The following is a 13,108-nucleotide window of genomic DNA, read 5'->3' on the forward strand; positions in this document are numbered from 1 at the left end:
TGATCCCCGCCAACAACACCACCACCCTGGTCCCTCGCCCTTGGACAATTCCTTGAATTTAGATAACATGATGTCTGCATGCAATAACCCATTCTATTAAGTCGAGTTTAACCATGTTATTTGTCATGTAAGCTGTGTCTTGTTGGTTCTGTATCGTCCCTTTCATTACTCTCAGGCTCCATAATTACTGGGTAATATGAATAAGTCGTAAATGATTGCTGCCCATGTGAACGCTTCCAAGCATGTCTCACACCTGTGATTAATGAGTCATTACACGTCTATCGGAAAGTATGACACTTTACGGACTGCATTCAAGGGCAGCAGACGTAAAATGTTGCCACAATTCTGTATAAATAAAGCCCAAAGTAAGAAGGCCAACGAGATTATTTCTGTCATGGGCTTTGCCATCTAATAACTTTGTCCTCCAAATGAATTACTTCCATCAGCCACAAGCAACTTATGTTAACACTATCAGAGTTAGTTTAATGCTAGTTGTATGACAGAAGAGAGCATTTTTTGTCTTAGTTTCTAAAGGATGAACGCACAGCATAAACATATATTTGACCTGATATGAACATATCAGCTGGTATATCACATCCTAGACTGAAATTGACACACCTAAGCAATGGCTTTTGACACCTCCTCCAAAATACTAATTTGGCAATGGTAATATCTGTCTAAATGTGGGTGCACTCGGCATACGCTCAAACAAATTACAGCCATTAAAAATACATCATTTTTTGGCAATTTAAGCGACAATAAGGCACATCCACTGGATGTGTTGCTGTTTTGGCAAAGGTGGATTTGCATTATTTTTAAGTGATTTGTTGCCAAAAAACGTATCTGCATTTAGCATGCATTCTCATACCCGCTAACAGTGTTGTAAAGCCTTAATGGGAATTGTGCAGATTAGGGCCGGTGATTGAAGGCCAGATGAACTCCATTTCCCTTCCCTTTCACCCCCATCACGCCTGAACCTTTGCATTAATATGTACAGATAGGAACGTATTAATAAAGATGTTATTGCATGATCCCATACTCAATATTGCAGAGCTCCTGATCCACATAAGTCGCCGGTAAATCTAGATGTATTAGAAATTCCAGGCGGAGTGCGCTGCAGGTAGAATATTAAGTGGACCGCCAAAGCCAGTATAAATTAGACATGGGAGGGTTATGAAGGAAGAGCAGAACGGGGTGATCAACTGAAATGTGGTGGCATTTAGACGATATATAACATCATATTTGTGTCCTCGGCGGCGTCTGTTCGTTAGCGGAGAAACTATTTCTTTTCGAAGGCATCGCCTCATGAATGAGCTTATGGGCTTTATTCTGCAAGCCGCCTCAGCCTAGAAATCGACCAGCGGCGGTGGCGGTGGCGGCGGCGGCGGGCACAGACGTGACCTTTTGAAAGCCCTCGCCGTGGCTCTATTAGACGCCGAATCCTCCCGCTAAATTAGCGATCGCTATGCCTATTCATGCACAGCGAAATCCCCACCCCCCCCCGCCCCCCCCCCGGCAGATTAAGGTGTTTCTCGGCAGCATGGAACCGCCGTTTTAGGTGACAAATTGGTTTGGAGCCAAGAGCAAGATAATAAAGACAATATGGGTGGCAGGAGTCTATAATGGAGTTTGGGATCAGGACGGATTTGAACGTCTAATACACAGGGCCCTGCCAAGCGAGCAATTTTTGTGGCTACCACACCCCACCTGAATCTCCTTCACACGTTTTATTACCACCTAGGAGTGGAGAAGGGCCTCCAGGTTTTTAGCGATGCCAGAGGTGTAACGGCATGCAGTAGTGTTTTTTTTTGCAAGGTGGGCGCTTTCGCTATGATCCCCAGCCCTCCCACCGAGGCAGCCCAACTCTTCATACCTGGCCGTCCTTGCTCTAGGCTACGTCGAGATTACAGCGCTAAACCTGCTGACGTTTAGGCCACCGTGACTTCGGTGTAACATATTAGGCAAAATCTGGCCGCGGGGAATACGCTAATGTGCAGTAAATTGGAGCGATTAATGGGGATTTTCCGCCTAATTAGAAAGCATTGTGCAAGAGGGCTAATTACCGGAGCGGCTAGCGGTGAGGCCGCTTACGGGATAGGCATTCTACGGCGGAGGGCGTGCAGTTTTGCCGTGAGCATAAAGAAGTTGGTGTTACAACCTTATCCACGCAAATCTGTACACAAACAGCACCGTCTCCACAGAGAAACAATTTCCAGTCCGCTTCTCTTTGTGGTATTCAGATGAAGCTTGGCAGTGTTTTGTTTTGTTTTTTCTACTTGGGAGGCCATTGGCTACAATGTTACACATGTCAATGACAGTAAATACAATTCTGCGTTGCAAGGTAAGGTTATTTTTATAGGAATGTTATCAATTGTACTTAACAGCACTTTTGAAAATTGTTAATTGTTTTTATCAAGTTGCCATCTGGTCGTACAAAGACACATTATTACATTTATTTGCCTTATGTTTCCTAACCCACGACACGTGCCTTCACAATTTTAAAGACGTTTATTGTAAACATAAAATTGGTATTCAATTTAAATTAAAAAGGCTTCAACAGGAAACAAACAATTAATTAATTCTCTGAACCTATAAATTACTTCTAAATGTATTTACTGAATGTGACACTTTTGTGGGGCACAATCTAAGAAAAGCCAGTCATGGTGAGGCCAAACACAAGAACACAATCACATACGAGCGGTAATTTCCATGAATACACTGTGTGTAATGAAATATCCAAAAGATAAGTAAAGAAAATCTCATTTAAAATCTGTTCATCTAAATTTAAAGTAGGTTTGTCGACAAAAAAAACACGCGATATTGTTAAGAGATAGTGAAATTAACTTGAGAAAATTTACAAGAATATGCAGAACAGGTGTCAGACCCTCACTGAACCATCATCCTCATTAGTCATGACCTAGCCACTGATGGATAAAGACTTCCCCAAGCCGTCGCCGACTCTCAGTTTCGTGTCCGCACAAAAATTTGTCCATTTAGCAAAATGCGTGCGCATTACACATTTTTTCATTATTATGATTGCCCTCTTGGGCATGTACCATCCTTTTGCTGCCATTCCATTGTGAGTCTCAACCACTGGCCATCATCATTCTAGCCAGAGGTCACGTCCCCCCCAAAACCACTTCCTTTTATTCAGTCATTTTGTCTCCTACTTGCAATGTTCTCTGATCCATGCATTCCTTGTCTTGTTTATCGGTGTGATTTCTAAGCATGAACCTCTCCCCGATGCTTTCTGCACTTAAAAAAATAAACAAAAACGTTCCTCTTTCTTCCTTAACACACTGGGTGCGTTGCTTTTCACGAATAAGTTCAATTTGACTAAAGCAATCCAACCTGCCTCTCAACACCTCTATTTTATGTTGATCTAGAAACCACCTTTATCAACTACCCTAGGTACACATACTCCAGGTGTATCCCTCCAAAAGCAGTCTTCAACCAATCACCAAAATTGTTCTACATCACTTTTTTCTCTTTCATCTTGAGCCAAACTGTATTTAGCCGTCTTTACTAAGTTCAACAATATTTTACTGTGGTTCATTGCCCTTTGGTTATCATATCAGGAATAGTTCATATTCTCTCCATTTATGTTGATGCCTTTATATCTTCAAGCCAATTTTTGGAAAACATCTTCTTACGTCAAGTGACTTTTGCGAGAGCGTGTATTGTTGATGGACTATGTATTTTGCTACTATCTTTGCGCTATCTGGGTGTAGTGGTTCCACTTTTGTAAATGTGTTTTCATTATTTCCTAAAAATATATATGTAGACATTGGTATCTGGGAGCTTAGATGGCTGCATAGTCCACCAAATAATATTCCTTTACATACACAGAGTTTAGACAATAGTAAGTTGACAATAATTCAGTCTTTTTTCAGAATCCGTATGCATTGATGGTAGAGAAACCTGTCCTAAAACATGGCGAGTTGGTTGGCTACAAAATGTTCCATAATTCTGTTCCCAATTCTATTCTCGTGCATGGCAATAGATTCAGGAGCTAAATGCCAATGTCTCGAGATCTGCTCGCCACGAGAGAGCTGCAAGGCGAGAGTTTGTGGAGTTTTGCTATTCCTCCGTTGAAGGAGTGCAGACCCCAGCGATTTACTTTCTGGTTCAGAGTTTTGAGTTGCATGGCCACAATCACACTACTGTGGCATGTGTCTTGAATTTCAATTTGTGAAGGAGATGTGCACATAGGCCTACTGATGTTCTGATGTGGTTGATGGTTCTGTTTCCAAATGATCGGAGCGAACAAATTGGACATTTGTGAAAAGAGGCAATTAGGTCTGTAATTCTTCAAGTCAGTTTCATCATATTTTTATAGGAGAACGTTTGAGGTCTCATTCCCTGATTGACACACCGGGTAAATATTTAGTAACTAGGTCAACTTATTTTCAACCAACAACTGCTCTCAATTGTTTGATGATGTCCACGGTCATACCTTCTGATTGAGCTGTCCTTTTTTATCCTGACTTAAAGCTTTCGTGACTGCAGGAATTCATATTCTTTGGGTCTTTCGGTAAAGTCACGTAGATAGGTTCAAAGAAAAGGACAAAACTACGTTTCGATCGCAAAACAAGCGATCGTCATCAGGAGAAAAAAAAAAGGAACGTTGTAGTTTTGTTATTCTCTTATTTATCTTGTCAAGGAGTGTTTATTTCTGTAAGCGTGACATTTTTAAATTGTTCCCCGCTTGAGTTGTCATGCCTCACCCAATGTATGAACACAAATAAAGAATGCCAAATATCCAAAATGAGAACAACTTTCTGCTAAAACTGAAAAAATTATAAAATTTACAGTATTTCCTTCGAAACATTTAAGAGAATACAATTTTGGGGAATTACTTTGGAGACGGTGTGTGCATGTCACTTTGAAAAACGGCGCTAATCCACCAACTACATTACGCCGCCGCATAAACCGCCAGAAAGTTGTTATCTCTTAAAGTGAAAAAATCCTATAAAACTTAGTCCGATGGGATTTTATGCCATTAAATCCCACGGCACCAATGTTCTGCTTACTGCCATCATCAAGGCCATCTTAAACAAACAAATTCCTCCGCATTCTTCATTTTCAGAGTGGTGCATTATGGGCTCATGCAAGCAAAGCCGTGGCTCGATATCCGATATTCCCACGTAATCCCACGTTATTTTCTCTACTGGCCAGAAACAAAGCTTAGCCCCTACATATCTGTGCTAAAATGCCACCCAACGAGCGAAACCGGCTCACACTTGGGCGTTAGTGCCACTTCGGTAGTTCGACGAGTCGGAGACGGACTGCTGCGTCTCCTCCCATTGGACTCTGGGTGACTTGGGACGCCGGGCGCGGACACGCCAACCCCGCCGCTCGAGCGAGGGCATTGTCTGCCCTCCCGGATGACAGCGTGAGGAGCATGATGCAGACACACGCACACCTGGCAGCTGATGTAAATAGCGAGCCTACAAAGTACAAACAAAAGTCTACTTTCACGTCGTGTTATTTCTTGGGGCATGGGAAATTCTCTATAGGAGGTACAACTGTCTTTGCAGCTACCTTTCACATGACCTTTTTCCCAAAACCCATCAGTGGCGGCAAGCTGTTACGCATCAATGCTCGTAAACTTGAAGCGTCTTGCTTGTGCCAATTTGAGCAAAAATCGTTAATTGAATTGGAGCAAACGAAACACTGCTGACGGAAATTAAACTCACGTTACCTTTCCATTGTAAAACGCACCTCATGTTGGAGGGGAAGAGGTCAGAAGGTGAGAGTTTAAAGCATTAGCATTGGCCGCTATATTAAGAATATTTTTCACGCGTGACTGTGCTTTTGGCGTATGTCTGAAAGAGGGCCGGCAGCAATTGTGCGTCGCGCTGACGCCACCAGAAAGAGGAGCGTCTGCGCGGCGGATTGTTGTTGTGCAGCGATGTGCACCGCCGTGAATGGAGAGGTTGGCCACAGCCGGGGGTAGGGATTTAGGTGATTGGCGGGGTAAATGGCCAGCCGAGCCCGGTGCCAGGAAGCGACGTTTGGCTTCTCTGGGGCAAGGAACTACTTTTGGCTTGACCTCACTTACAAAGTATGTTTTTTTTTTTATCATTGTGCAGTTGTGTCTGCAATACATTGTGTGGTGGGAGTTGAGTTTTTTTTTTATTTGCTCCACGGTCGGTCCGTCATACCGCAGTGTGTACATTTTTTGACTGAACACAATGGCTTACCTGTAAAAGTGGGATTTAGACATGGGGCCGTGGCTACGGAGAATGGAATTGTTCTCGCATCCTAGCCGCGCGAACTGATCACGCCGCGGATATGCAGCGTGGCGTCGCGGGCATCAAACACGGGCGGGCACAAATTGTGTCCGATGAAAGGCGTGAGAGTCCAAACAATGCAGAGAAGAAACTACACATTTTTTCAAAATCAACAATACCCGTAAAAAAATGTTTTGTTTGTAAAAAATGTAAAATGCCTCATTATTAGCGTACACTATCATGATTGATACAGGAAGGTATGGCGCCAATATTGAATTTACTGCTATTATATTCTCGGAGGGATTATTCGCGCGTCGTCTAACAAGTGACTGACGCAAGTCAAATGCTCGACAGTTGGAGTTGTTCTCAGGGACAACAACAACCGCCATTGGCCACTTGTGCCAGGCTGTGTGCACTTCAAGGCCACGTGAAGCGTCGAACGCTCGTGAGCAGGTCACGGAATAGACCCAGGTACCTTGGGTTGACTGAGATGACCACAGATGCACCCCCTGTGCCCCCTACTGTGCCAACAGTGCCCCCTACTCTCAGAGAAACAGCCGTGAACACGCACACACAAATTATTTTATATATCACGCGTATTGTGCACATACTGCAGTCACTAGGCATCACGGGGGGGGGGGGGGGGGGGTCACCATAGGCATGTTGGTCCCACGATAACGCGCACAAAACTATCGCCTCGCTGTGACCCCCCCATCTCCATCAGACAATTCCCACCGTACACCAAACTGCCCCCGACCACCCGAAAAAAACACCAGGTAACCCCAACACACAAACGCAACCTGGCGCTGCACTTTGCATGACCCTTAACTTCGGATGGGGAGCGCAGGGCCTGCCTCCCCAACCGCACTGTGACCAATAGCGCAGCGGCATTTTACAATTCGGCGACCGCCGCTCCCCGTGTCAACTCATGAACCCATTGGCCGCCGCGTTGTATGGCGAGACGAGATGAAAACAAGTCGCGGACGGGTAACCCGCGGTGTGGACTGCACGTTGACTAATTCTAATTCGTTGCCCCATAACGTTGGGAGGGGTTGGGAAGGGTGGCTTCGTATACAGCGCTCGTCGCGTCAAAATAATTGCCGGCTCTTTAATAATGTGGCCTGTGTTAAAAGCGTATGGGGCTGTTGATAACTTCCTGTGATAGGCAGCCACCGGAGACTGTTTTTGATCAGGTCATTTATTCAATCTGAATATATACCGCAAAGTGGCGTTCTAATTGATGGGCCATGATATGGTTTTATAAAATACATAAGACCAAACCTACTTGCGCACATGATTGAGTTCATATCTCCAAAGCCAACCTATTTTTTGTTTTACAAAATTCAGACTAATGCCCAACTTTGAATGGAAATATTAAGTCATAGAAAATGAAATATACTCAAGGCAGAAATAAACAATGTTGTGCAAATGTTGATAAAGAAAGCAGATGGATATTTACTTATTTATTTAAGATAATACTTATTAAAAATAAATTTCTCTTCAACATAAAATATGCCACGCATCATTATACAGAGAACATGTCATTTTCAAAGGCCTGTAGCACACCAATAAGAAAATTCAACCTTTCAGCAAATCAATATGTGGCCTGTGTTTCCACACCAGAACAGCCGAAAAGGTTATTACAAGTTATTAATGTCACCTTCCTGTCTCTCTCATATTTATTTCAGACATTTGGTGTCCGCGGGTCATTTTACCACATCATATACCTCAAACACACAGCGCAGGGATCCCAGGCAGCAAATAAAGCAATCAGCCAAAACAGAAGTGACATTAATGTGTAGCGTGGTGCCGCTCCCTTTCGCAGACAGCCCATTCAGCGGTGGCCACCGGGCTTTAATTACTGTACAACGATATTTCATTACGCCACCGGATCCCTGCATCAATATTGACATCTGTAGGGGCAGGCAGGAAAATCTCTTCTCTGTGCATAGGAAATACTTAACTGAGCCAATTTCACGAACGTCAATCAAATGCGGGACGCGCTGCCTCCAACACAATCGATTTCATTCTACTTTACCTTTTTACGCCTAAACCCTTCCTTGCCTGCCTCGCTTCCCCCTGCAATTGCATCAGTGTATTTGTTAAGAAGAAAAAAAAAAAAAATTTACCAAGAGGAATCAAGGAGGGTGGAATAAAAATATATCTATCTTTACCTCCCCTAAATATAATCGACAATGGACTGCAATTGTAAGGGGCTGCGCGCGCAAAAAAAAACGCCGCTTTGCGCGCCAAACAAAAAGTGGAGACATTTGATCCAACCCCACGATGACGTCCGTAGTTTACATGAATAAACGACAAGTTATTGTTGCGAGAATACCAAACAAAAAAGTGGCAGATAAATTGTTACCAAAGCCCCCCCACCCCCCGAGGATTTAGCTGCGACGCTACTGCCTGCAATTGACCATTTTTTTATGACGCGTCGGCAATTTCTCTTGTTATCCTGTAAGGGGAGCTTTTAGGCTTCGCTTTTATCAATACTTCATTTCGCGGAGAAATAAAAATATATCTCTTTAAAAATCGCACACCCATTTCGCACACATTTGGACAATTCCAGCAGAGCCCCGGGGATAAGGCGGCTGATTGAAGGCAATTGCTAAGACGCTCGTGATGCGATGATCAGAACAATGTAGACGGCGGGAGTCCAAACGTTAAAAGAGATGGCAGCGATGGGGGAAAAAAAAATTATGCATCTGCAAATAACAACTTTAACTCCTTACCTCTTTCGCAAATTTGGAAAATAAAAAAACAAGCAGAGCAGTGTCCGCTTAGCTTGTGCGGAAGTCGCGTACCTATGAGTCCATACGACAGAAACTTGTTGACGGAGGAGAGGGAAAGGCCGGTGATGGGGCCCGTCGTATCCTCTGAGCGAATCACCTCCAGAAACGGTCCCAGGAATACATTGGCTTCAACCTCCGACAGCTCTGCGGCAAAAATGACAACAACAAAACATCACTTGTGGTGAGAATAGTTTTTTTTAAATCTATTACAGACGAAGTTCATTTAATAACTAAATACAAACATGGCAACACAACGCAACTGTATCTGCATAATAAAAAAAACATCGCATTAGTCATTAAAATGTAGCCAGATAGGCGCTCATGAATATTCTTTACTAGATGATACAATGCATTGTTTCACGAGTACATATCCTTATGAGCACAGTAGATGCATGATTCATGCATTTGAGAAACATTTAGTTTCAACTCATGTGTTGTGTATATAATTGGATCACATGACCCCTGCAGACAGGACAAACACCATTCACTCATTATGAGTCATGGTCAATCAACTGCTGGATGAAGGCCTCCCCAAGCCACCACCATCTCTTACAATCCTAAATAGTCACTATGATAAAAAAAATGTCTCGAGTCGAATCATGACCAGAGTGTGGCGATTCATAAAATCAATAAGTCGGGGGTGGTCGGTGCGGATGGGCAGCGAATGGCCACATGCCGACAGGTAAGTTTTTGTGTTTGTCGAGTGAGCCACAGATATAATATTCGCACGCAGTATAGGAGATGCCAATGGCCACCAGGTACATTCTCTTTGAAATGATGGCAGAAGTTGCTATAACGCTGACTACTTTGTTACCCAAACACCGAATCCATAAGAGGTTTTTAAGGTTAGATCACGTACATATAAATGTGTCATTAAGCCCGCTACCACCCGATACAGCCAATTAGTAAAGTTTGTCACGTAAAAAAACATGCCAATTCGTTACTCGTCCAGCACACCGGTGTGTTGGAGAGTAAACCCACAAAAACATTGACAATTCGAGTTCGACGTTTCGCCAGTAATTACAAGCAGCCTTATCAGGCCGGTTGTAACAAACACCTAATACAGGCACGGTGAACTTAATATCCAAGTCCCGAGTGCCCCTTGGTTACGTTGACCCAGCAGAGGGGAAACTGTCCCAGTAAAGAGGATGGCCTCCTTAAAAGGCATCTGTAACATAGCCTCACTTGAAGAATCCCAAAGAAATCTTCATAAAATATCATAAAGATAATTTTTTTTTTATTACTGAAACATTTAGGAGCTTGACGGATGCAAATAATATGCGAATAAAAGTGTGTTGACAAAGAGCTGCCAAAACAGATGCTTGAGGGTCTCTGAAAATACAAACAGGCAATAGGTGGCTTAAATCAAATCGCCCGCCTCTATCTGCAAGCACATTACTTAATTGTCCTCCCAACGACAATGACACGCCACGTGTCGCTAACGCCTCCTACAGATCCGCCTTTATTTAGTTAAGGTATTTATTTAACACAGAGGCAACAATAAATTCGCATCTCCGAACGTATCAAGGCGGAGTAAAAAAGAGCGCCTATCGCTTTTGTCCACATCCATAATGAGACGTCTGCACAAATAATTGAACAATCTTTAAAACTGATTAGGACAGGTCCCGCCGGGCTCGCCAAATGTTCATCACTTAACCCCCGGGCCACCGTTTGGACACCTCCGTGCGGCCAAGGGACAGGCATCTGCTGTCGCAGCGCAAAGCCATTACAGCGAGTGGCCCACAGGAGCCATCCGTATTGCCACTAACCGGCTGCCCTGACAGCTACTGATGGGGCTCGCGAGGGATGCCCACGTGCCGCCTTTAAGCAGGTCAACCTAATTACCGGCAATGTGCTATCCCGGCCACATTAGGACACGTGTAAGTGCTGATACCGAACTTAATTGGTGGTAGCTTTATTTATTTGTTTGTTTTCACCTACATCAACATCCAGTGTCGTATTTCTACACAGTCAACGCTCTGATGTCTAGCGTTGACGAGCCGGGTGACGAACTATGAACGTGACGAATGGCAGAAAAAGGCCTGGCTTAAAGAGCACAGTCGTCATTGCAGCACAAATAACACGCGGCTTTGACATAAAGAGAACTAGAAAGATACATTTCCTTTATAGCCAGGTGAAAACCCAATGGGGAAGGCATGCTGGTTTAGTGGCAAGCAGTGAGCTGTGAACCGGGAAACCTGAGTTTGATTCCAAGCCATGTCTAACATCATGGAGGTGGGGTAGCATGATGGCAATACTTGTGCTTCAAAGCAAGAAGGGCCTGGGTTTAATTCCTGACTCAAGCACTTTTTTGCATGAAGTTTTTATGTTCTCCCATTGATCTGCATGGGTTTCCTCCAGGTACTACAAATTCCTCACATGGCTAAAAACATGCTACTGGTATTGGTCAAACATCTCAATGCTGAAAACTACCTGCAAATTACACAATTGGAATTACTTAACGTAACGTCGGCCCTCCTACTGTGAAAACTTGGCAGGACCATCCGGGAAAAAAAAAAATTGACTCTTGGGATGGGGTGAGGTTCCTCTGGGTAAACAAGCAAAATAAATAACATCAGTGGTGAGCAGACATCCAAACCCGGTGCTGCTGGGCCTCATCCTCGCCAACCCACACCGACAAACGTTGTGACGTATGGTCTCACTGCCGCCATGACCCACATTACATGGAGAGAGGCCTTCATCCCACGGAAGATTGACAAACAGCTGAAAATTATGTATTATTAAGAAGCAAAAGAGTACAATAGGTATCTATTACAAAGGAGACCATCTAGTTCCCATTTAAGCAATGCTGTGGTTTTGCCGAGTAAACACCTCTTGGTAAACGACAAGAGTGACCAGTCTTCGTTTCTGCAGATATCTATACTACTACTTTACTATTTTTATTTTCCCAGGTAAGACCAGCTGAGCTATTTCGCTCTTTGTCAGAAGCGACCTGGCCACAGATGATAGCTCAATCAAGTGGCTTATCACGTGGACATTTATAGCAGCCAAATACTCTAAGCGCACGTTTTTAAATGTGGAGGGAAAAACTGGAGGACACGAAAAAAAATCCACAAGACCACGGGGAGAGACATGCAAACTCCAAATATATAGGCGTCAGGGTCAGGATCGAACCCACGACCTCCTCCATATCAGGGTGAGGTAGTTAATATGTCGCCACCGTGGTGTTATGGGGGAAGCACGGCGGTCAGCGAGGTGACATTGCACCACTGACCACGCTGCAGATCTTGATGCACGATAAAACACGAATCTCTGCCACTATCCTAGTATTTAAGAGTGAAAAGATTTGAATTCTTAGAAAAATAAATCAAGCCGCTCAATTTCTTTGCTTTTGATTTAATAAAAAACCCCAAAGTTTAAGCACATTTTTCTGGAGTCAAATTAAATGCACTATGAAAGGGTACATTTTGTTGTTTTGAAAGGTGTTGTTGGCGACTCTTTACAAACCGAGTTTCAAAATCCCATCACAAAAAGCATCACAATCCTGACGCCGCTGTGCAGAGAGAAGCAACAACAACGTTACGATGCAATACTGAAAAGCGGTTACGGGATTAAAAAAAAGAAAGATGAAATAAAAAAATATTCTGCAGTGATTACAGCTGACCCAAAAGAGAAAAATATTTTTTAAAATAATTTATTTTATAACAGAGGCAGTCAAGCACCGCGGTGGTTATGGGTTCGAGCTCGCATTGTGCCACCTGAACCTAAAGAGATATTGATCAGATCAGGTCTCAGTTCAGTTCACACGCTATACAGGAGCAGGGGCAGTGGGATGATCATTTCAAAGTAATAAAGAGGGTTCTGAGAGGTCTTCATTCCGGGACCCGGGCCAGGTCCCAGAGGTGGCCCCGAGCTTGGCCTCTCTCACCGGCTAAAGCGCTATATCAACAACCCCTCAATCCGATTTTTACCCCCAAAAACTCCACAACTCGTGCTTCTGAATGGTTATTGCTTTGGGTGTTTAATAAATTGGGAGGCGAAAAAAAAAAGGCGGCTTGCAAAAGTGGGAAAAAAAACCATCCACCGGTGGATGTTACTTTGGTCGTGAAGCTG

General features: G+C 43.7%; 1 protein-coding gene across 7 annotated transcripts in view; it reads right to left on the reverse strand.

Moving 5' to 3' along the window:
- Positions 1 to 13,108, reverse strand: part of GBF1 (golgi brefeldin A resistant guanine nucleotide exchange factor 1) — a 168,492-nt gene that overhangs the window by 98,694 nt on the left and 56,690 nt on the right. For all 7 annotated transcript variants that reach the window (XM_078597445.1, XM_078597451.1, XM_078597448.1 and 4 more), the window contains exon 4: positions 9,047 to 9,178. In XM_078597445.1, coding sequence (XP_078453571.1) covers positions 9,047 to 9,178 — 132 coding nt within the window. The remainder of the gene's footprint in view (positions 1 to 9,046; positions 9,179 to 13,108) is intronic.

The sequence above is a fragment of the Lampetra planeri genome, chromosome 9 (genome assembly GCF_965212315.1).
Source record: "Lampetra planeri chromosome 9, kcLamPlan1.2.h2, whole genome shotgun sequence".
In the NCBI taxonomy this organism is placed as follows: Eukaryota; Metazoa; Chordata; class Hyperoartia; order Petromyzontiformes; family Petromyzontidae; genus Lampetra; species Lampetra planeri.